General features: G+C 37.5%; 2 protein-coding genes and 1 long non-coding RNA gene across 4 annotated transcripts in view; 1 reads left to right on the top strand and 2 right to left on the bottom strand.

The window, feature by feature from the left end:
- The window catches only part of LOC140950424 (uncharacterized), a 29475-nt gene that overhangs the window by 421 nt on the left and 3242 nt on the right, over positions 1 to 25812 (top strand). The window contains exon 2 of the long non-coding RNA XR_012167183.1: positions 20926 to 21030. This is a non-coding gene — a long non-coding RNA (uncharacterized lncRNA). The remainder of the gene's footprint in view (positions 1 to 20925; positions 21031 to 25812) is intronic.
- On the bottom strand, positions 3719 to 10825 carry LOC140950485 (nuclear receptor subfamily 2 group E member 1-like). Of its 2 annotated transcripts, XM_073399721.1 has the most exons (4): positions 10644 to 10825; positions 9707 to 9940; positions 4997 to 5758; positions 3719 to 3961 (listed from the first exon to the last, which is right to left on the bottom strand). In XM_073399721.1, the coding sequence occupies exons 1-4, from the start codon at positions 10693 to 10695 to the stop codon at positions 3720 to 3722; spliced, it is 1290 nt and encodes a 429-aa protein (XP_073255822.1). In that variant the 5' UTR covers positions 10696 to 10825; the 3' UTR covers position 3719. The 2 variants fall into 2 exon arrangements, with proteins under 2 accessions (XP_073255822.1, XP_073255823.1); XM_073399722.1 differs by lacking the exon at positions 9707 to 9940.
- LOC140950423 (uncharacterized) lies at positions 18535 to 25607 on the bottom strand. The gene is made up of 4 exons (XM_073399648.1): positions 25170 to 25607; positions 22332 to 22380; positions 20896 to 21016; positions 18535 to 20135 (listed from the first exon to the last, which is right to left on the bottom strand). Exons 2-4 carry the CDS (start codon positions 22372 to 22374, stop codon positions 19679 to 19681), a joined length of 621 nt encoding a protein of 206 aa, XP_073255749.1. The 5' UTR covers positions 22375 to 22380; positions 25170 to 25607; the 3' UTR covers positions 18535 to 19678.

Here is a 25812-nt window from a genome sequence, read left to right as displayed (position 1 = left end):
GTTCAGTCAGCAGTGCGACAGTTCGTGAGCAATTTCGACCCTAACCTCGCAGTTTCTTCCACGTTCAACGGGCCCAGTCATCAGGTCAACCGATCTTTGTTCCCCCTAATTAAGAATTTGCAGATCACTTCACTGTTTGATAACAAATTGGTTAGAAGATACGACTTTTCAAGCGTTCCGTGAGATTAATCAAAAAACCTGAAATGTGCCGTTTGCCGTTTTTCCTCCCCCGTGTGGCATTTTATAGGCACATTTGGTTGTTTTTTAGCGCAAAAGTGGTTTTCTCTAGTTTGTGGATACCAGGGCAGATGCCCCTCCCGGTACTTAACCATGTTAACTGTCGTTTGAATTTTACAACAAGTGTACGTAAATGGTTTTTGCGTAAATGCATTTCTGTGACGTATAGGAGACGAAAGGGCAGGAGAGACTCGCAACTCACTATAACCACGTGACCCGAAATTCATCGGCTGCTTGCAATAATGAAACTTAGGGACTAAGCAATCGTCAACCAACGAATGACGGTAGTAGCTACAAAACTGAAAAGCTTGAAAAGCAGGTTTTCTTCATCCGATGCGTAGGACAGACTTCACCGTTTGAAACAACATGATTATCCAACAAAATCAGAGTGATTTTTTTAGAAGGTTTTATTTAAATGACTGCTCAGACAAAGCTCTATTTCTTAGACATTATCTCACAGTTATAAACTTTCGCTATTTACATTTAGATTAAAAATGGATTACTTGAAAAAGGTTTTAAAAATACACAGTTAAATGTTGTTCAGTTCGATTAAAATGCGATTTTTCGTAGAAATTTTAAAGTAAGATGGCATAAAAGGTGGTAAAAATGTAAAATAACCTATACAAAGGAAAATATAACCGTTGCAATTAAAAAAGTACTGATTAAAGGAACAAAAAAGTAATAAAACAAACCAAAAAATAACCATTTGAAAAAGAAATAAGGTTCTCACAACCATTCTGTCAATTTATTTTCTTGGAATAGAAATAAGTAGAAGTGTCAAGAAAGGATATGCAATATTAATAATAAAAAAAAGTCGTATTCCAGAAAAATTAAAATCGAACAAACAAACAAGCAAACCTAATCTGATGAGAAACAAATTGATAAAATTGGTATTTACAAGACTAGGAAATGTACTGACTTGCTTTGGTCAGTTTATTAGTTGTTGTTTGGAGTTATTTCTGTTCCTATCTTCTCCAATTACTCACTAAGAGATATAACTATACATCAGCCCCGAGGGGGTACTACCTATAATGGCCTGTACGGGGAGGCTCCGCCCGAAAGGGGTACCATATTCAGGCTTCAGTTAGATGAAAGGGTAGGATTTCCTTACTACTGTAGTTGAATTATGTGAAAGTGTTGGGAAATCTGTCATTTGGGTCTGTAAAAAGGCCCAAAAGAGTAAACGATGCATTTTGTGACTGTGAAGAAGTCGAAGAAGAGTTGTGGTTTTGACAGTGATTTATTCATATTTTATAGACAGTGCATTTTTAGCAATCAAAAGAGATGCAAAATTCCTAACTAAGTATGTGAAAAAGGTACCATTTTTAACTGAGAAATATACGAAAGGGGTACCTTTTCTGCCAAAAATGGTATATAAAAGGGTGAGGGGTTGAACATCGGGGCGGTGGCTCCCCGTATTGAACTTTGTTGAGTACCCCCAGATATCAGCCCTTTGAAACTGTACATTTACCAGACTTAATCATTTCGGTTTCTTACGATATAAAACACCCTGAAGAATGAAAGCAGAAATATACCCTAAATACTAAGTTAAAGTAAAAACAAGGAGGAAAGCTCCCTTTTTATGAAAAATGTCAAGTTATAAAAAATTAAGGACTTGGCTTATCATAAAACTAACTTGCGCGATTTTCACGCTTTGAACTTAAATCGCTTGTACGCTTTTGCCATGAGTTCTGATTACATGTAGCATATTAATATTATTTACTCTTTTGTGAATTTCCACCTTAGTTAAGGAATACCGTTCCTTTCGTCCAGGAATTACAATTTAGTTATTCACGAAGTTTTCGCGAACGACTTCATAATTGCTAAAAATCATACCGGAAAGACTGAAACCTCTGCTAGCAGCAGGGTATAAAGAGCGCAGCAAGATTTTATACAAACGTTAAGATAGAAACCTATTCAAAATCTCGGCAAAATACAATGATCAAGCTGAAAATAAAGAAAAAATGTGATGCTTAGAAACTTCGCTTTTCTGAGCAAAATTTAAAACACTCAATTAAATAACTAGAAAATAGAAGTATGCAAACTATATACACTTAAAGTTTCTGTACAAATCGTTTACAAATTCTTTCTCTGGATATATAATGGCCCTTCCGTGGTATTGCTCATTGGTTGCAAGCAAGTTAAAAAAAGGTTCTCCTCCACAAAAGTTACTGAAATTATATTTCTCGTCAAGGCCCCAGTTGTTCAAACGTTGGATAGCGCTATTCATAGGATAAATCTCTATTTAACGGATAAGTATTAGGGAAACCAATTCCATTAAATTTGATCAATAAATTTTAATACTTTAATTGTCCACCCCTTTATGGGGCTTTTCAGGGATAATCAAAGAAATAATTTGAATAGAACATAACATGGTTGAATTCCCAACTGGTAGAAGGCGAACCAGTTGGCAATACTTTACAAGTGTGGCAAAGGATTGGAAGGTCTTTGAACTCTGACTACTAATAACCGATAAGGCATAGAATGAATTCCACGTTAAAAGGGAAGTCATGTCAAGAACGTAACGATCTTAAGGCCATTTTGGCGTCGGAAAGTTTCGAATTTTCAATGTGCAAATGTTCCCCATTTGAAGAAACACGTTTTGTGACGTCATCAGTAGCGGGAAATGACGTGAGGGTATATAACGCTTTTATTTGATCAAACACGTCAAGTGTTAATTCTTGTAAGTTTCAAGACTGGAACAATCTTGTTCTTACGAGCTGCTAGAGTAATGTCTTAAAAATCTGCTGGGAGTCCTCTGTATTAAAAAATCCAAACCTTAATAAACTTGAAGCAAATGTAACCGTCAAGGTAGGACTTGAACTCGGGGCCTCTAACCACTCAGCCACGTTGCCTGTTGCGTTATTTCGTGGATAGAGATTTATCCAATGGATAGCGTTATTCACCTTTTGAACAACTGGGGCCTCAGGGAGATTACTTGGGACCTTTCAGGATAAAATCATTCCACTTAGCTTTTAATTAGTACTGGTAGTATCAGAGCCAGCCAGAAATCGAAAAGTTGTGGGACATCTTTCAGCCTTATATATTCACAGTTAAGACTCTCCTCAATCGTCTTTGCTTTTAAGTCAAAGATTGCGACTACACATAGGAAATCCTGAATGCCATTTACGATATCGGTTTTAAACTTACAGATCTATGGATGAATCTATTGTACGCTGTTCATAACAATATTAAATAATTCGTGTGTGTGAACTAATTAAACAAAATTTTGATCAGGACTAGAGCCTGCATGTATATGAAATTCTAGAATACGACTAAGCCAAAGCTATGTGGTAGTTGTGTTTTCTTTTTACAATTCGTGTATTTACAAGTCAATTTATATCTTCTCGATAAGTTGCTGAAGATACCGTCTCTGATGATGTGTAACTAGTACTTTCTATGCATCTTAGTTAGCAACTGGAAGTTGGAGATTGGTCATGAAAGGTCTGTAGGGCGCTCAAAAATTGAAGGGGTATTTCTACTTAACTCGATTTGAACATATCGCAGAGCATTCGCTCGATAGGAACATTGTCAAGGGCTCCTCGGAAGAACAGATCTTCAATCATCTTTGGACTGACCGATCGTAGAGAAGGAAGCATCAATAGTAGTTTGCCAAATCTGACTTGTTGATCAGGAGTGTGACTGCGGCAATATTCCCCAAGCATTGCTTGAGCTTGGTCCTGTAGTCTCTCTACCATGTGCGGAGCGCGGAGGCCTCTCAAGTCTACAAAGGAGGGTGAAAAGTTTTATTAAAATCTCTTCAACGAAGCCCTAACTTGGAATTGAGTTGCAGCTCTTATTTAAATTCAGATCTGTTTCCACTCCAGCAAGTGCTAATATTATTTCTGGGAACTCGAGGACGAATTTTTTAAAATTAAAATCTGTAATTATAATTTAAGAGGGTCGGGAGCACTTTTAACGCAGCCCAATTTTAATTTAGAATGGCGGCATAAATCAGTCTCATTTTTGGCAGCAAAACTTTGGAATTCTCCACCTACGTATGATAGAAACGTCAAGGATATTTTCACTTTTAAACGTCTTTTAAATATGTTTTAACGAGTTTTCATCACTCCTAGATGTAGCGTGGGTAAATAATAAAGTATTGTATTGTCCATGGACTAGGTTGGTCCGTCACAGTGTGGAGCTCTCCTGAGTACAGTGTGGGACTTATTTAGGCCATTATCAATCTTTGGAAATTAATCTGTTTTAGTCATCTTTTGCATAGTCAAATTTATCGAAAATGACGTCCTTATTTTACTCATCGCAACCCCCAGTTCTGGGGCTATAGCAAATGCTTATGATTTACAGACAAAGTAATGTTGTGGTTCAACTTCCCTTGGTTCCAATTTTGTTTTTCTATATTTCAAAGTCGTTAAAGTTCATTACCATACCAAAAAAATGAAAATGGAATTCCAGTGAACCCCGGATAAAATTAAAGTACAAGAGATATATAAAGCCCTGAACACATCTCGCTTGATCACACAAAAAATTTTGGGTGTCTTCAGATAGGTAACCGATCAAGTGTTTCCCCCTTGAATTTCGAATTCTACTAATAAGTTAAGGAGTTAGATGAAGAACAACATTGGACGCTAGATGTCCACCGAAATAATGTCTTTCTATACCTTGTTATGTACAATGTTCAGAGTAACGGAAATTTAAACATTCCGGTGCACTTGCTTATTTTTTGAGGTGATATTACAAATATTATACTTGACTACATTAATTCAAGCTCATCTTCCACAAACACAAGCCAACTTACCTGGTTTGAACAACACAATAGCCTTCAAGCACGCGTATTCAGTAGAATCGATCTGTACTCGCTTGAACCTGGCAACAACGTTCTGCAGTAGTCTGATGTCGGCCATTCCTGCAACAATCTTATCGGTAGGGGCTTTATCTACTTGCAGCCCAGCAGCAGAGAGGAGCGGCCCCATGTCCACAGGTAGAGAGAACTGGGCAGCACTCAGAACAAACAACTCGCTCCAGCACTCCTCCAACAAAATTGCCTGATCCCGGAATGGGAGATCCAAGAATGTTGGGATATTTCTCGCCCACGTGACTGACATATATAGCAGTTGTACCGCGGATTCGTATAGCGATTCCGGGGAAGGCTGAAAAACCATAGGTGGTCGTTCGGAAGTGTCCTCTTTTACTTGGTTGGGATTCGAATGCGCTGTGCTGGGCGAAGACTGGGAGCTGTTGTCTTTAGTGTCAATCATGCTTGTTATCGAGAGAAAACTGCGCTTTTTAGTGGAGTCTGGAGACTGATTGTTGTTCTGGCCGTGATAAGGGCGGGAGGCTGGGGGAGAAAAGCGAGTGTGTTCGCTGGGTCTTGTGTGATTCACTTCTGACGCAGGACTGCGCTGGCGTTGAGGACCATCACTGGGGTCGCTCTTGGTGTATGCGAACTGCTGCTCAGGAGCATGCGCTGTCGGCTGGTCGTATACTCCACCGAGCATCGAACACGCAGGTGCCATAGAGACAACCTGCGAGGAGCGTGGGGCGCGCTCGTGTTGGACCGCTGAGGAAGAAACAAGAGTACTTTTAAATGCTTGTATATAGGGATCGGGTGTAAAGGATAAGAGGCCGTTGCTAACTTTAAGGATGTCTTAAACAGGTTAAAGCGTTGCTATGGAACCGTTTTAGGTCACGAAAAAGACTCGGAGATTCACTCCATTCTTTTGTGGCATTGCGCGACAAAAATTGATTTATAATCAGAAGACTATCATAGTAATAAAAAGATGCAACACTTTTATAGCCACCATAAAATACTAAGAAGACGTTGTTAATCCAAATGCAAGCAATTTCATCTTCTTCATTTAGCTATTTGTTAAGTGTCGTTCACATTTTACCCCACAGAAAAAAATGAGTTGAAAACAAAGCTCCCGACAGCTATTTAATTTCACTTTTAAAAAAGGGCTGAAACCGACCCACGTAACTTTTATAAACATTTGTATGGAGTCAGATTGGGATATTAAAAATTCACAAGGTAATTAGAATGAATTCGCTGACTAAAGACTGACTTCTGAAATCAAAATAAGCGTATAAGCGAGAATGGAAATGTCTAAAACTCTAAAATAAGGTTATTTAAGTATTAATTCATTGATTTATTTAAGTTCTCTTAGTTTTGTTTAGACACATTTAACATCAACCAATAAGGAAATGTTTCCGGGAATTCTTTTAGCCCCATTTTCTCACTCGACATTTTGCCAACACATGGTATCGCAGCAAATAATACTTATAAAAAACTACAGTGAGACCTCGATGTAACGAACCTCTATGTAACCAAGTCCTCGGTAAAATAAACGATATTTTTTACCCAGCAATAGTAAAATACATGTATATGGAATAGAACCTCGACATAACGAAACCTTGTTATAACGAACAGATTTTGTAAGTCTCTTGGCCCTTGGTCGTATAAGAGCAGAACACAAGTAACTAAAGGTGCGATAAATTGGGCGACAAAAAAACGTGCAACTTGTCTTGTAAAATTGCTGCAAAATAAGTTGAATAGCGATGTTACGCTTTTTACTACCCACGCCAAACCTGTCTCGCAACAAATTGGGTTTTAACAGGTCACGAGGGTGGTAAAACGCGCACCATCGCTGTTGTTGTCGCCCGTTTTACCGAAGCTTAATTCTCGCACAAGAGTTTCCTTTTCAAAACTAATTTTAAAAGAGCTAGGTCAACAATTCGTGAACTGAAAAGATTGTCGTTTAATTTTAAATCTTCCTTCGCAAAACTAATATTTTGAGGTTTCCAAACAATCAACTCAGTTAGGTATACATTCGAAAATGTGGCTCAAAAATTCTCGCGGGGGTCCTTTGAAGTACAACTTAGTGCGTGATCTGTGCCTTCAATGATATTGTCCAGTTCATATATTGCGTAATCAGGACTTATCAAGAACCAATCACAATGCTCGTTTTCATCACGTAGAGTTGATATGGGATATCGTATACTTTTTGCGACGTAGTGTATCGCTTAAAGGGAAAAAGTACCTGAATATTTTTTCCCATCTAAAATTTTTAAAACAATTTGCAAGTATCTCAAACAAACTTTAATTGTTTGTCGAAAGCCTTTAGAGAAATTGTCGACATAAATAGCTAAAATAAACTTACAGAAAGGAGTTTGTGGCAAACTTCTTTTCACTGTCGTGTTAAGATGCATGTTTTAACTGCGAGTAAACCGATGTTCAAGAAGGCTTTTCACAGCAAAACGTACGCAAGTGGTAGTTTCATTTTGAGGAAGATGACCGAATATTAAGTTATGGTGAAAAACCAAACAAACACCAAAATTAATGCTCCTTTTTGTCGGAATGCCAAAAAGCCAGTAAACTTGGCCTTAATTGTCTTGAATTATGGACATTTAATAAAATGGTTATCCAAAAACACAAACATTCGAAAGCAGCCCACACACCACTAAGTTAAGATCGAAAAGAACGCTTTAAACCACAATACACACTTTCAATTTCTTGAGAGTTAATCTGGAACAATGTGAGTGTATCCTGCGAAATATCTTTAAAGTGGATCGAGCAATCTCCATGAAAGAGCGTGTTTTATTCATTAGAAAGATTTTTTGGAAGTTTAATTTGTCAATTTTTGGCTTAGATTCAGCATTTTTTGATAAAGACAATGCAATACATCGATCTAAAAGAAGATAATTTGTTTTTAGATTATTTTGTCTTGATCTAAAGTCATGATTTGAACAATTTTGCCTGGTCGCTGTCAAAATCTCTGAAGATTAGTTTATTCAAAATGCCTCCAGGCCCTATTGACTTTCAAGCTCTGCTTCTCATTTTGTCCAAATCTGCAAATAAAGCTTGCTCTTGAAAATGCTGAAACGTTTAAAGAATTCTTAACGGTCAAACGTTTTAGTGCAAGGGAGTTTCTTGAACAACAACACGTTTGGTAGTTGGTTCCGATCCGAATTTGAGTACATTGGGGATTCTTAGCACGCTAAAGTATTTAATAACCGCACCCTGTGAAATGTTGGGAATTGCCGTTAAACAAGCAACCATTTCCGATGCATTTTAAGATGATTCTGAATTTGGAGCTCACTTATGACGATTCTCAATTAGAGTATCGTTTGAACAAAAAAAGAATGTTAATGACGGATATAGTACTAGAAATGCGCGGATGTTGAAGCTGTTTATTATTAGCTTCCCCTTTTGCTTTTAATTAATTTGCAACATGACATTCTAAAGTTTGTCTATTGAGCATTTTTCTTAATTTTTGTACCCGTCTGGGGTTTAAAAACTAACTCGTTGCCCTTTGTTGGCTATGATAACATTTGTTTGCGTTAAAAGTTGAAGCCGCCACAGTCCCTCGATTCGATCACACTCATATGAATGAGTCAAACAAGACCGACGTAAATTATTAAACAAGACCAAGGGAACCCTAAGGTCGCGCAAAACCGCAGTTAAGACATATTTGTGTACCAGGGATGTTCCCCGCAAGTGACACTTTTTTGGCGCAGCCAATTGGCATTTTGAAGGTGACAGTGGTACGGTATTCATTTACTATAACTGAAAAAACAACATTAGGGGCATGTGAGTCGGTGACGAGAAAAGAAAACAGTTCTTAAGAAAACATAACAGAAATTTAATATATCTTAGCTCAGGCCCATTTAACGCAAAAGGATAATATAAAAGTGGAAATCTGCAATTTAGATTGCGTTAATTATAAATAAGACCTGCCGGTGAACTGTCGTTAGGGGCAGATGTTTTCTTCTGGCAAGGCGATCACAATTTTGTTCCTAGAAGGATTTATTGTTACTTTTCCAAAACGTACTGTTGATTTAATTAAATATTGTGAAAAGCTTTTACTTTAAAAAAAAAAAAAAACGATTTGTATCCTTTTTCTAGTCTATGATATGATATCCGAGGTTTTAAAAGGGAAACTTTGCCGCCGTTTTGTGTTGTGACAAAGGTGCTGATGAAATTGATAAATTTATCTATGATGGATCAGATTGCACACAGAGGTTCACATAATATACTTTAATTTGGTTCATTTGCAGAAACACAAGGTTGATATGCCTTTATTGATTTTATTTCTACTTTTAACATTTTTGCTAATTCACTGAGGGACGAACGACTGTGGAATCGAGCTATAAAGTTGAGCCGAATAAACAAACCATAAAGAAGCGACCAGATTTGTTCAGTACGCTTATGGCTAATTAAGACCTTTAAAAATAGACCCCTTTTTTGTGGAACTATTAAAACTTCACTAAATTACCCAGTGGGTAAATAAATTAACTTACAACTAATTACAAATTTATCCATTTGCAAGTTAACCGGTCCATACTGTACTGCATAGAGTATTACACGCCCAAGCGGGTTTATGTACACAAGGGGATTATGGCCTGTGAGCACTGCCCATAGTCAAAGGGACTTAGACGTAAAAAGATATACGTAAATTTAAGATAAAATTAACGACGAATCGAGCTTTACTGATAAAGTCCTTCCGCTTACCGTCTTTATTCATCTTAACTTCAAAGCACTTCTTTAATCTGCAGGCCTGGCACTGATTTCGTCGTGTTACATCGACCGTGCAGTTTCCGCGCTCTTTGCACTGATAGTTTAAATTCCGGCGTATTGATCGTTTAAAAAAACCGCGGCAGCCGTCGCAGGTGAACACGCCGTAGTGTTTTCCCGAAGATCTGTCTCCACAAACTTTGCACAAGATAACAGGCTTGCGCTCTACGGCTGCGGATGAAACGAGAAAACCCGTTAGACTACCGCTAAACTACAGTGGAAACTTTTACCTAGGTTTCAGCCAATCACAGTTCAATAACAACTATTGATGAGGGAAAATAAGTTGGTAGATCAATGATAAGGTTACTTAGGAAATTTCGCACAGACAATCGCTTGAGAAGCCCTCTTGTGCTGACATGATCAATTCGTGGCCTTATGAAATCAATGCGAGGCGAGACGACTGGGCATAATCGCAAAGATATCGAACGAAATTTATAATCCCCTACTCGCCAGACTGAAATCTCTCTAACTTTGTCTAAAACCCTTTGATTGCAATGCTTCAGAAGACTATAAAAAAGTTTAAGTATAGAATATCGTGAGGCCGTTTTGTAAAGAAACTCCTCACAGCCAGTCCTCGTTTGATGTTTTGCACGCGAATCAAAACAAACGAACGATGCCAGAAACACGCCTCGAAAAGCACCAAGCGAGCTGGGATTGCGACTAACTGGAAGTTAAATATATTTGTGAAACTATTTCTGGCGTTTTTCTTCCATAGTTACAAGAACATGAGCCTAATTAACTGCTTTTCAGGTGGGGCCTCACCTGAAACCCTTTGTGGTGCAAAGAAATGATTTTAGCCCCTCGTCTCACGTGTTGTTAACCACGGCATGAAAAGGCAATGCTGAGAACTTTAATTTAATACTAGAAAGCTTACCTTGCATGTTAAACTCCGTATCTATGGGCGGATGAAGAGGTGACCGGTCCATAAAAATTGTTATACGTGCCGCTCAGATTGGCAACACCTTGTTGAAGTTTACAAAATAAGCAGCTGAGGTGTTTAAACGATTTCACAAGGCAATCGGGCGAGTTAAGTCAACCCTATCCACGGGAATGAGATTTGACGTCCTTAATGAAACAGGTGCGAGCTTCTAACCGAGCTCTGATTGGTCACCAGTTTGTTATTGCGAAATATCCTAGCCTGTGATTGGCTGTAGTCGCGGAGGAAACTAAATGCTTTCGCTTCTCTACAAAGGGGAAGTTGCAATTACCCGCGTGCGATTATTGGGACGTTAAAGTACTTAAGCGTGCTACATTTCATACCATTAGAGGAAATAATCATTTTGTCCGGTATTTTATTGTCTTTTTGTCAAAAGCACATCGAAAAGTAGCAAATTCAGCCAAGAATCACCTCATCTTCTAATTCTTATGACTGTGAAGTCTTAGGTTGAATTTCTGTAAACTGAAAACGTTCAAAAACGACTAGTTAATACTAGCGAAACTTTAAGTAGCGTTCCTTTAAAAAAAATTTCCAAATTTTTAAAATCCGTTGTAGACATGCTCGCTGTCTAATCAGGTAAATTCTATGAACGCCAAAAGACGCATCAAGGATTAGAAACCACAAAACCAAAAGAACTTGGAATCTATTCATCATGACAGATTGTGAATGACTCAAAAACCCGGTCCAAGATCAATACTTTCCCGAACGCTTTGTTTACTTGACGTGCGAGCGGACAAAAGACGAAAGCAACAGCACGAAAAAGCCTGTTAAGGCACAAAGAGATCGAACACAATTTAAAACCGGTGGAATTTCTATTATAGCTCTGTTAAGAGGCACGTGCTGAGAATTGAATTCGGGAGGAACATTTACCGGCCACCTGTCAGATAACGCATCGCGCATGCGCACCTCCTGGTTCTTTGCATCGGGTAACGGGAGCAAAGCTGTAAAATATTTATACGAAGTCTTAAAACAGACGCAAAGCCTTAATCGACGAATGAATTCATTAAATTAGCCACACTGCCGCATTCAAAACAGATAGGCCACAGTTATACAAGATTAAACTTTACTAGTTTTCATTAGGCGATGTGGTTTTTGTACTTGGATGAAACGGTTGGAGAGTACAGCAATTGTGGTCGGTTTTTACGGACACTATTTTCCCACACGGGACGGAATAAATTTCTCCTTGGTGATCCCGCTGCCAAGCTATTTATTGTATTCTCATGCAAACAAACTTAAGGCGGTTATTATCCTAGAGCGCTAATGTCAAAGCAAACGTGACAGAAATATTCACAAACAAGGCAATTAAAATTTCTCTCGAAGGTGCAGATGTTGAATTCACTACGTTTGTGTTTCAGACTGTAATGTCAAATCGTATAAGCAGACTTGTGGTCACTGCGACCTTTAAGCGGTCAATACGGCCGGCCTTTAAACGCGGTCAATACGGCCTTTTAACTTTTTACTTCACCGTGAAAAGACTACAAGTATAGATTGGCAAGGTGTCATATTTCCTTAAATAGCACTCCATTTGGCCCAGGTGCTAGCCTTTGGGAGTCGGTTAAGTATGATACAAAAATTTGAAGGAAAGACAGGGTTCAAACGGCAAATATATCAGTGACAAGTTAGTATAGATAAGAAAACAGGATTATTCTGCATTATGGCGAATGTTCCGTCATGGTACCTCCGAAAATAACCCGCGATTCAAACGCCCTTTTCAGGCTCTTATAAACGGAGGGGCTTATATTAGAAAATTGCGTTTCAAATTCTCATTGGCTTATTACTGGAGGGAATTTTTGTCCGAGATTTTCCACTTTACCGAATGATAATATTGGGGATTTGACGAAAGATCCTTCATTTTTTCATAATCCCTCTTAACGATGTTGCCAACTTCACCACTCACAGCAAGAAACTAAATTGAAAATGTACATATTTACCATCAATGACATACCAGTTTATAGTTTGTTTATACGATAGTCATTTGTTCTAATACTGTAGTTTCTCAGCTAAACGTTAGCGAATCCATGTTTAAAAAATCACGTTTAGTTAAAAAAGGAGTATCGGTGTGATTTATTATTCCTTATTTAAGGACAATTTCCAAGAATATGTAATAGGTATATTTTATACGAAGGAGCTTATTTTCGGAATTTTATTTGCCCTATTTTCAAGGCATTATTGAACGAGTTTGAGACAGTTTTACGTCGGTTAAACGACATATAACAGAGTTTCAACTTATTTTCTTGACAGGATTTTTCAGTGAGGCAAATCGGAAGCAGAAAGAGTATTGTAGTTTTGCACGCCATTAGCCAACTAATGGCTAATGACGAGTTACTAAAACAAGTTCTTGGTTATAACTGAGTGAAAAAATCTTGTACTCTTAGTTTCAAACTTGAATGTATTCTAATCAGTTGCCATGATTTTCTGTGTTCAGTCATGAAATCGCCCATGCGCACTGCCTCGACTCTGACATCGGTATTTGAAGTAGCTAACAGTGCCTTAATTTTATTTTGTGGTGTTTTTATTAACAGTAACTTTATGAGCAGTTTTTCACGACGGTGCGTCCACAAGGGTGATATGATGTTTTGAGCAAAGTTAACTTCAGCAGAGAAACCAAAACGCATTGAGGCGTACGCGAAATGCGTAATAAGAACCGCTATTATTATTATGAAGATTTGTAAACAACTATTAGCAGCTATTGAGCACGTGATTTCAACATTTTTGTGCCTAGCAACGTTGACGAAATCGTTTGAAACCATATCGTCGTATCACTCGAAGTCCACATGGCTTAATCTCTTAGATGCTGATACAAAATGGACTGAATAGAATTATTGATAGAACACAATATACACTATGATAAAGAAAAAATCAAATCTGTTTGCAAAGCAAAAGTTGGCGGAATTGTCTGTGATGCCGATTAATAGTCAAAATACGCCTCCGGCAGCCGAAGTGTAAAACCAAAAGGTTTTGTCTAGTCGATAAAATCTGTAGTCGTTTAGGTTTGTTATTTATTGAAACAGATTAGTTGAAGGAACAAAATGTTTTTAAAATTTATTCTGATAATAGATTTAAGGAGCATATTTTGGAATCAAATCGCAGAAAATCCTACATAGATTTTCTGTTATATTGAGGGGAAGATGGAGGTTATTGAGCCTAGACCACGTCAGACTGCTAGGAAGCCCTCCATTTGGAGGAGTTGGGAGAGCCATACGTTTTCTTTTGAGGCTCGCTCGCAGGGTACAGCAAAAGTATGTAACACAGTAAACCCTGAACCTCTGTTGCGAGCGAGGAAAAAGAAAAAACGGAGTTGGCCATTAACTCTGAGAGTTATTCGATAATTTATCCTGTTTAAACAACAGACAGTCATACGGCTTTGGCTCAAGTAGACAACGTGGCCCGAAGAGAGTTTAACAATTAATCAGTTTACGGTAACCGATAAAGACCTTTAAAAGATACACAGCAACAGAATACGGGTACAGGTAAATTATCCTACCCGTTGTCTGAAATAGCGCTAGATTGCGTAGCTCATATCCCGGAATAACGGACAGGCTATGAGATCAGGCAGAACGATGATACTATTAACACAATAAACTGGGTTTTTAATTTTACTATAGCTACATGGAAACTTAATTATCTTTGTCTACCCACGCGTAAGCAATAACGGTGTATTTAGCACAAGGTGCCTATATAGTTAAAAGTGAAAAAAAAGTCGTTTTTAATATGATCGACCTAGTCGGCTTTCTCTAATCTACAAATTCAGGGCTTCGAAAATATGAAAAACGAACGCACAAAATATTTTAAATGGGAAAGTCAAGACTAATGAAGAGTCCACTTTGCCGCATAAGTAAGGCGAGCAACGCTAATCCATTATTCCTCATTAAAATGCGCAATTTTTTTTTTTCGTCGTGCGCTGACAAGCCAAATATGTATACAGCCTCCTACGAAACTTCAATGGGCACCGCAGTTTTATTCATTAACTTAAAAGTTTGCTCTTCGGTTTGAAGTACGTTCTAAAAAAAATCTTCATGTGTTTTGATTACTTCTTTTATCTGTCAAAATATCTTTCCCAAATTATCGCAAAAACGAAATTTAAGTTTAAATTCTATTCGAAGCGGTCACCAAAAATGACCAGCTTACGAGTGGCTTGCTGTGGCCTATCCAACAAAATTGTTTGTATATAACTTTTGAAGAAATCATTGGAGTAATATTGCAAGCTCAGACGAAAATCGTTGCATAAGACAAGAGCAACACCTTAATGTCTGAGAAAGTTCGATTTTTTTGGGTAGTATAACTGTAAACAATAAACCTTTATAGTACAAGAAAGCTATTTCAACGTGCTAACTGTCATGTAGGACATGGATCTTGTTATTCGACTGATTAATTTTGATTCCCTCCTGATATTTTTTATATAATTGTTTTCCTTAATTTGGTTTTGCCTTGTCTATTATTCATTATCGTTTCAAAGACAAAAGGAATAACAAAAAGCAAAACAATGCGCAAAGACACTTTTAAACAATGAGAGGCATAGAAAGACATTATAATATACATTTTGTAGTGGCCAAGATGACGCGGCAAATATCACCGATGTTAAATATTAACTTTCAAAGGCCTTAAGGCAACTCGTCCAAAATTCTAACCCATGTGTTCATATACTTGTCTTGTTGCTCAAAACAAACCTTTTATGCTGTATCCGGATGATCAAGGTCAGCACGTTTTTATCACAGACAAGTCACACAAGGAAACTGGAACAAACGTGTTGTAATCAGGGGGTACCAACGACCGAATGTTTCCAAATACACCAGAAGTGTCTCAGATGGTTTTCTCTATACTTTAAGAGCCTGTTTGGTTAATTTGGAGTTGTCTGTTAGAACTATTTATCTGTTCGGATGTCTTGGGGGAACTTTGGTCGTCACGCAAGTTTTTGGTGGCTTTTTCGTCTCATCCGAAAGTGTTAGCTACCCTTATGGGTCCGGTAGAAAGTTCGAGGACATGAAGTACGTTTTGTCTTTATACCGAAAGTTTTAGGCGACCTTTTTTAAAATAATCGCAATATCTCGGTGATAAAATGTGTTTAACATAACCTCGAAAATCGTAGTTAAGCTATTAGAAAACCTCCGAATATTTTAGACGAATGGAACGGTTATCCAGGAAAATTTAGCTTTTCTCAAGCTTTAGAAATTTCTAGGCAATATTTGCTCCTTTGAACAGTTATTTTACAGAAAAAGTCGCTGAGTGTCCCTGTGTAATGAAGACTTAAGGTAGCCTGTGTACAGACGTCCTCCCTCCCTCAGAAAAAGGATATTAGGGAACTTAAGCAAAGATGTTTTTGAGTGACGCACGTCAACCGGAAGTGAGGCCTTCTCCCTTCTCATATGCCTTGACGCTAACAAATTTGTACTGCAAAGTTTATTTTCTCTTTTAAGACAATTTACCCGAGAGGTTTAACCAAACCGCTCAGGGGCACCCAACAACAGTTTCCTCTTAAATACATTGAAAACAATTTTAAAGCTATCCAAAGTACTTATGGATCTTTAGAAATACATTCTAAGTGGCTCTATAAAATTTGTATCTGTTTGGTCATCCTAGGGGAACTTGGATCTTTTCGAAATTATAAGGGCTTGAGCTTTATTTTCCCGGAAAATTTTAGATGCAATTTGACGTATTACGAAAATGAAACATTTTCTGATTCCTCTCTCTATCACATTTTTGAATCCCGAAAATTTTTAGGTGTCCTTTTTTTCTCAGAAAAAAATAGGCTCACTTGGGAAGTGAAATGTGAAAATTCAACTCCAGAAAATCGTAGGGGATATATTAGATAAGCCAAAAAAATTTTAAATGAATGGAATAGTTATCTAGAAATTTTTAGCCTTCCTAAAGAGATGGAAATTCTAGGCAATATTTGCTTCTCCGAACAGATATTTTACAGAAAACAGTCGTTGGGTGCCGCTGCAAACCAGTACCCAATGATGCAAGAACCGCACTTCCGGTTGACGTTCCTCGCTCAAAAACGCTATTGCTTACTGTTAAGCGCCCTATTGTTGCAAGTTGCTCTAGTTAAATCCGGCTCGAAGTCATTACTCGGTGTCTTTATAGGCATAACTAAATGTTCCTTTAGAGTTAAGAAGATATATAAAAAGAAATTTATTGTGGAGCCTTCTTCGGTGATTTTTGCCGGCATAGCATTGACCGAGGCATGGAGAAATTGGTCCAACTTTTTTAAGTTCCAATTCATTTCCTTTCTTGTCATACGTTGTATCAGCCGAAAGTAAATGCCTAAAATAAAATACAGCCTTAAATGAAAAAACTGGACCATGATTTTGAAATTTAATGGATGGGAAAAAAGTGTTATATACCTAGTTTAGCTTCAATGGCTGGATGGTGCCGCTATATCCTTTGTTAACTTAATCCTTTTACATTATCCTTTTATTTAGTGTAGTTGCGTGCGCGCGCTCTCTTTACTTGTTTAATTGACGTGTGTACTTATTTCGCAATTTCAAAGTTTTAAAATTTTAAGATTGAAGATGTCAGGACATTAAAAGACGCTTTGGAAAACCTAAACACACGAGAAGGATCCTCACGGTCTCTAATTACCGGAATAATCTTACCCCCCAAAATCCCGAAAATGTGCGATCCCATTCTAGTAACTCAACTGAAAATGCAACCCCATTATAATCAATACAGTCGTGAAAATGCCACTCCATCCAGCGGCACATCCCCATTAGCCCATGACTAGGAAGTAGCCCCCCCCCCCCCCCCCCGGGGGACAAAGCCCCTTAAAAAGTTTGAAAACTTGCCATCAGAAGCAAGGTACTAAATAAATTAGGTGCGGATCGTGCAAAAGAACTCAATACTGTTTTTTTTTTGCTCCAGAAAAAAAAAAAGTTTCGTCGGAAAACACATAACGTTTTTCTCCTAGTGTCACCTGGGCTCTTTATTACACGCGGTTTAGAGTTTTCGAGTTAAATAACTGCGATTTAAGAGCAGGCTATCTCTGGTCCCTATTTATTATTTATCAAAACCTGCTTGTTCAGAGTACAGATCAAAAGACAAATTGAAGGCCTCGTGGAATTAAGTTCTTTTGATCGTGCTTTATGAATGAATTAACTAAAGGTTAATAATGCTCCACATGACTTTGTAAAAACAGGTACCAAACATACCATGATAATCTGTCTTTTATCTTAGGGTTAGCTATGTAAGCAAAACAGAAACAGTCAAGAATACAAACACAAAATGGGTTCTTTCTCTCTTTTAGTATCCCAAAGCATTGTTTCTGGATCTCTGATAATTTCCCCCGAAACTGAAGGCCGTTTGTTTCTACACAAAGGGAAACAATTTCTTTTGGCTGAAATAAAAAGAAAGTAAATTCGAAGGAGCTGTTTGCGCGCAGAATTCTATTTTATAACCTGTTCATATCAAATTTTTAATATTGTTAAATTTGGTTAATTTAACGACCCGTTTACACCACACGTGGGTTAAAACACTTTCAAAGCCAAGGTGAAGTCAAAGCAGACATCCTTCAAGAGTTTCATGTTAGGGCCAATAGTTTAAATTTAGAAGGGAGAACGGATATTAAGACCCTCGGGCTAAAAATGAGTCACCGAGAGAGGGCTAAGAGAGTTCTTTGTCAGGAGGAAATTGTGGACCATTTGGAACAACTTGTGTAAAAATGGTTCCACAAGAAGCTAATTAAAAGAGCAGATTGTTGACCAATGCCAAACAAGACCTCATAGCACCAAGAAAGTCTTTGAAATTAAAATAAATATAACGTTAATTTTAGACAAAGATATCACAACGCAATAATCATCAATTCGAAAAATTTTTCTTCATTTATTGTAATTTAATATCAAGGATATAAAGATAAAATTTTTACACTTAAATATAAAAATATTTTACCAGCTGAAAAGTTGATTTTATTAAGACCTACTTTGCTCAAGTTAATAGTAAGAGAAATTTAGAATCTTGTTTACGCAAAACGGCAAACGTCAATTTGCACCACGTGACTAAGTTTTCCCTTTATTTGTCGTTTACTTACTACACAGAAATTAGTGAATTCATGCCAGTTTCATCCTTACGAATTGTTATCGACAATTTTTAGCCGCTTGTTTCCTTAATTGAGAAACAGTACCAACTTGAAACTGACGTTTGCCCTTAGCCGTAAACGCGATTCTAAATTTCTAAAATTCCTAAATTCAAAAATCAGACAGTCACGTCATAAACGGAACCCAAGATGGCTTAAAACTCAGGGACATTTCACTAACTATGTCAGCTTTGGCATTATGTGTTTGCTAGTCGCCTCTCTTTTAAGTCCCGGGTCAGGGCTCCCTATTAGATCTGCACTTTATTTTTTTCTTTTCACTTGGAAAATCCTATTTGAACCTTTTAACCTTTTCTCTCCGTAGATGAGTCTTGTTAACTGGTTTTAGCTTTTGAGTCTGTGGACGAAACCCTGTAGTGTGACTATTCAATCGAAAAGTCTTTGGCAGTAACTTTCACATGCTATCATTTGTCTTTGTACATTTTTGCAAAATGAAAGCATAATATTCGAAACTCGTAGGTCAGTACGGTCAGCGGTCAGCTAAAATTAGAAAAGATACAAGAAGTAATAATAATAATAATAATAATAATAATAATAACAAATAAAAATAGTAATTTATTATCATTATTATGATAATAAGAACTTTGCTGACACTTTATTATTCAAGGCTTGAAGCCTTTGTCTCAGCACAATTGCCTCACTAAACTATCCGTTAAGTTCGCTTCTCTCTTGATGCAAACGCTGGCAACAGAACTCTTCATCAAAAATCCCAAGGCCGCATTCATCATTCGCATGGGAAGTGTTCTTTTCATTCCAAAATTAAAATCTGCTGGTGAATTGAGCTTCTTTTGTTTTCTCGTCAATCAGTCTTAAACTTTAAACTCCATCTTCTTGTTTTTACGTGAATTTATTTGACTGTAATTTATCATTATGGCATCCGCACATTTCAATTTCGCTCGTCAACCTTTTTTTGGTTTCGTAATTTCTCCCGAAGCTCAGAAACAAGCATTTTCTCTTTATAAATCCTTTCCTTCGATTCTTCAACACTCATGTTTGAGTATCTAAACGATTGCTGTCTGGAAGGCGGCATTCGTTCCCGCTCAGGTAAAGCCGGCGTTATTCTTTCGTCAGGAAAAGAAAACATGTCAGGGTTAAGAAGTTCGTTCATACTCCGTGTTGGCGTATGGTTTGTCGGACTGTAGGGAGGTTGAGAGTGCGATTCATTCAAACTATTCACTGTATCGATTATTTTAACTTCCATTGCTCGAGGAATTCGCATGTGATCGACAAATGATGACGAAAACATGGCTCTTGAATTGATATTGCCGTTATGTAGATAGTCGATGAATGCTTTTGGATAGTCTTCTATGAGATATTTTGGCTGATTTTGCTGCGGGCAAGGTCTGAAACAAAAAAAACAACAACATTTTTTTGTATAAATAAACGTCATTTATTTCACGGTGCTAAAGATGATTGTTCTCTGTTTTATACCGCGATGTATCATTGTCATCGTCATCGTCAACATTGTCATCATGATTATCATCATAACCATTATTACGTCATCTGGACATCTTCATTATAACCAACAACAACTTTATTACCATCATCGCCATTATCATTATCATCATCATCATCGATACCAGCCAGGGGACAACAACGTGAACAACAACATCAATAAAAACTCTATATTCTATATAATGAAACCCCCAGAAACTATCAAACGATCATCATTGTCATCAGATGTCGGAGGTTTTGCCAATTTCTTATCAAAGGGGCTATTTTCACGGCTGTTAGTATTGGCAGTAATGCTTTTTATTCGCTATAAGACTTAACTTTAGGGAAAAAGTTATTTGTAAATGATAAACTTGCAGCTTTTTGCCCAACATTTCAAATGGTGCAAACAACAAAAAGAAAGAACGAATCCAGGCCTTCCTCCTCACACATGTTGTTTTAAAGTGTAGTATAATCCACGCGGCCGCAGTTGTCTGTAGAAAATTTTCCCAGTGTATTGTTGAGTTGGCACTTTTATCAAGTGACCAGCATAAGCGAACGCGATCGTTCACGTGGTATACAGTGCCTTCCACTTGCTCGCGTCGCGTAATTCAAATACCAAAATTTTAGCGCATTGTTTATTATTTTAAAAATTTCTGCGTGCATACATACCTTTGATTGCCTCTCTTCTTTTGACAGCAGATGACATAGCTGTAGTAAATAGCAACTATGACCAAGATAATAACAAGAAAACCAGCGATGCACCATACCAAGACAATACCGTATGGAATATCTGTCAATAAAAAGGCAAGATACCTTTTTAATTAGAACATGAATAGGCTCCCCTAGTTCATTGGGTTAATATTACCTATAACGCGACTTTTTTCGCTTAGGATCTTGATATTAGTGCCGGGAATGTACTTTTAACTTTCAAGGCACAGCTTCGAAAATGAACTTTGAAAAAAAAAACTGTTAGGCCAAGAAGTTTTCAAAAATCGAAATCGTAATCCGTTTTAATCTTCGTTAAGTTTGTCCATCCATAACTTCTTTTAATGTTTTGAGTCGTTATTTTTATTTATGTTTTTATTTGGTGGCAGCTGTCACTGTTTGAAGTTTGCTAAAATTCGTTACACCGTGGCTCCTTTAACTCTCCACCTTTCTAAATCCTCTACCATAGACAAACTACACGGGTTTTTAACTTTGAAAAAAATGCGGATTTAAATAAGGGTGTAGTAATTTAACTGCAAAGTTGTGCTGCATCGCGGAAAAGTATACTTTCCGAAAGCTAAAAGATGATGAAATAATTGGGGGAACTAACACCGGAAAATGAACAGTGCAATTTGCGAAAGATTTCTATTGATATCAGTGGCGGATCAAGACATTCAGATAAGGGTGGGGGCGGTCATCCAGACGCTGAGATAAGGGAGATGCCCGGTCTCAAAAAAACATTTTTTCGGCCCTTCGGGCCTCAGTTTAGTCTAAAAATAAGGGGGGGGGGGGGGGGGCACCCTGGGCCCCTCCCTTAGATCCGCCACTGGATATTAACACGAAAGATGTGTTGAACACAAATGGCTTAGTCGAAGGAAGTTTATGAAAAGTACTTAATTTCCGCAAGGAAGTTTTCGTCCTGATCCTGCTCTAAACACAGGCCCTCTTAGGGAAGTACGTATGTCCCTAGTCTAAATTTCAAAACCGCGCGCGCGGGTCGTTTCGCGTAACGAGGAGGAGGCCATGTCGCTGTCGGTATTTCACTCATTATATTTGCTATTGTCCTCGCTGCTGTCGCATTTTCAACCCATCTACATGTCGTTTGTTGCTATTTCATCAGTTTTAAGGTGACGTTACACGGGACGATTTGCAACGACGATGTTTAGCGCAACACAACGTTACAACATTGTTGCGACATCGTTTCGAAAGGCTGCAACATTGTTCCAACATTTGAACCCTGTGTTGCGCTAAAAATCGTCGTTGCGAATCGTCTCGTTTAAAATCACCTTTATGTCGCTGTTTCAAGCCATGTATTTTGTCTAACAGGGCTCTAAATATTCATTTATTCATGCTTTCGAGTTTTAGTGACTTCATGTGTAATCTCATACATATAATATCACCTTTTGCTTCAGTTGTCGGCGAGATAGTTGTCCCATTTGCCATAGCAACCTTAAGGAAAGAAAAAATCAACAAAACGTTTCATTTTTATACTACATGTCATATTTTTACGTACAACACAATCGTCTTAACTCAGGTCGGGTAGTAATGTCCATAGGATTGAACTCACTAAAACTAGTTTGACTCGTCCAAAACCAGTGTGTTTGTAAGTAGTTTGTTAATGGGTTCATTTTACTCCATCTTTAACTTTAATCAATTATAACTGCTTCTGCTATTTTAAGCGTCTACTTCCGCAGGATATAGTGGCCTCCGGTAGCAGCCGGCTCACTCATTATCAAAACCATTAGTATAGTCAAGGGTACCCAACGATAGTTTCCTCCTAAATGCATTGAAAACACTTTTTAGGCTATCCAGAGTACTTTAAGATCTTTAGAAATACGTTCTAATCGGCGCCATAAAATTTATATCTGTTCGGTCGCCCTAGGGCAACTTAATAAGTCTTTTCGAAATTACCAGGGCTTCAGTATTATTTTCCCGAAAATTTTAGATGCAATTTAAAGTTTTACGAAAGTGAGACTTTTTCTGATTCCTCTTTCCATCGCATTTTCGAATCCGAAAATTTTAGGTTTCCTTTTTCCGCAAAAGAAAAAAGCTTAATCCGGGGGATGAAATGCGAAGAATTAAACTTCAGAAAATCGTAGGGAATTTATTAGATAAGCTTAGAAAATTGTAGGTGAATGGAACGGTCATCTAGAAATCTTTAGCCTTCCTCAAGGTACAGCAAATTGTACGCAAGTTTTGCTTCTCCGAACATACTGTCGTTGGATACCCCTGTATAGTGTAGTCTATTCAGAAGGTTTCGAGTGCCTGCGACGCAGGCAAAGGATATCACTGTTTTAGGTCATATCTGTGCTGAAGTCATTGCTTGCCTTTTGACATATACAAAATGCTCCCAGCCTTGTAGAATTAATCAAAAAATTTTCACTAAGGAGTACTATAAACCTTCAGTAATAACTGTTTAGGTGATTTTTGCAGGTTATATAGCATTAAAACTTGAAAATGTGTTTCAATGCATGTCCATCTTTGCCATCCATCGCAACAGACAACGGGAAACAGAATTCAATGCTTAAAAAAAATTCTTAAATGACAAACCAGGACCATTATTTTTGGAATTCAATTGCCGCGAAAACAAGTTTTCAGCTTTTTTCAAAATAAAGCAAATGGGGTGACATATAGGTGGCTTTAATTATAACTACTTCTGCAATTACATTGTAAAGGTCACTTTGTGATGGCTATCTTGAGAATCTGCATCTGATGTGCGTGTGATGCTGATCGACATTTGGCGCTTATAGGAAAATTTATTTGCAAATAGGGTTTTTTTTATCCCTCTTCTTCGTGTTGAGTTGTTTTTGTAAGCTTTTGTAACCGTGTGGGCCTACGACTTGGGGTGGCATTTATTCACATTATACCCGATACCCTTTAGGGAACTTGTGCCGGCCCATGTGACCAGGTATCCATGTGAGCGTCACTTACCGGAGAAAAGGCATAAAAATAGAGGCGACCGCACCGAAGGTCAACTGTCAATAGGCAATTTTCATTGTCACAATAACCTTGCCTGCTTCGCAAACACTCTAAACCTGCTATGTATAAATTGTCTAGAAGATGCGGGGGCCGGCTGCAATACAGGCTACAATAACCTTGCAATGAAATAGTTTTTAATTTTCAGTCTGTGAGAGAAAGACTTAACGTAGGACTGCTTTTATTATATTACACAAACATTCATAGAAGTAAAAAGTTTGAAAAAAAAAGTTATCAGCCCCATAATTTACGGTCTTCCCAAATGAAAACGCAGTTTAGAGTTTGCAACGATATGTTAAGAATACATGTGTGAATTGAGCCCTTCTCGAGCACTTTGTATTTGTTAACAGTCAACACACATAAGGGTGTTTTTTTTTTTAAGTAATGGACCATCCAAATTAACAAGCACAACCGCATATTATTCTTTTTTCAATGATGTTTTTTGTACTAAATATATACTATGTTTGTTGCGTTCTTAATTTTACTGAACAGCGAAAGAAAGTTGTTATTTTATAACTACTCCACTCACTTCCAACGTTAACTAAGCCTCTCTTGTTGTCATTTTAATAGCAAAATAACAAAAATTTATTCAGTACCGCAAAATTGTAAATAACATGAAGAACAATGAAAACAACTTCGCGATCCGCGAGTTAACTCTACAACTTCAGAACAAATTTGAGGCTCTTTGTCCTCTAGAAATAACTAGTATTTTTCTTTAACACATTGTTTAAGGAAGGCAGTTATATCTTGCTTTCGTAAAATCATTCGGAGAAACATATCAACCAATTTATCACTAAACTTCATTATCAAATCTGCGCGACATCGTGGCAAAAATTTTAAAAATGGTTGAGGTGAAAACAAGATGATTTTTTTAGTTAAAGATAGCTTCCTGTTGCGTTTCGCTATAGTCCTGAGTCTAATTATCAATTTATCTCATTCATCGTCTTAGTGTATTTCTAATAAACTAAACTTTGCGTTTGTAGAGATATAACACATTTATAATTCAACACTAATAATTTGAATTTTACTTTCATTATAGCGTATTTAAATTTTCGCCTTATAATTTTTTTTTATCCTTGCGCCTTTTTGCATTCATATTCTTTTAGTATTAAATTAATTTTTGCCGAAATGTCCACATTTAAGAAATAAATCAACGCTTATGTTATTCTACCGCTAAAATTCGTAAATTTGTTGCCTTTAGCGCCAATATTCCTGCAAGTTTTGATGTCATTAAATCCGATTAACGCTAACGTTTCACTTACCTCACGTTTAGCCACTCACGTAAAATTCCATGACGCGGTTGATGATTCAGGCTCCCAATTCCGATCGCGAATATCAATGAAAAAATAAATGCAAGGGATAGCTGCTTACGATAGAGATCCTTTGTTGAGTGTACTTTGCAAAACTACTTCGAGAAATTTAAAAATGAGGATGGCCAGTAGTTTTTTTAATCCTTCCTTGCAGTTACGACAATCAAACCACAGCCGGTTCTTACTATAACCTGCTGATTAAAATTCGGACTGGGATTAAATTGCTATAGATTTTTCCCTTGGTCGGTCAGGCGAATATAGCCCAGCATGATTCAGCGATAATCAACGTCCAATATTATTCGGTGTGCTGGCTTTTAACCACCACGAGAAAAAATATTTACCCAAAATTTCGTTGGTGCCGAGACAGTCGAGAGAGTTATAAATGAACAGACGCTTTCAAAACAGTGTTCATGATTTCTGCTTGAAAGGAAAAATAATAAAGGAACGGAAGCGAGCCCGCGAGGATTTGCGATTATTCGTGGCCAATCAGGTTTTCAAGTGTTGTTCATTAAAAAAAAGTATAATTATAGTATTTTTCCTGAAAGCGGCGAGCAACGTCGCTGGCTGCGTCGTTGAAAACAATTCACAGCCGGCA

Source organism: Porites lutea, chromosome 10 (genome assembly GCF_958299795.1).
Source record: "Porites lutea chromosome 10, jaPorLute2.1, whole genome shotgun sequence".
NCBI lineage: Eukaryota > Metazoa > Cnidaria > Anthozoa > Scleractinia > Poritidae > Porites > Porites lutea.
The sequence above is the reverse complement of the archived record's forward strand: the minus strand, read 5'-3'. Positions and strand labels throughout refer to the sequence as shown.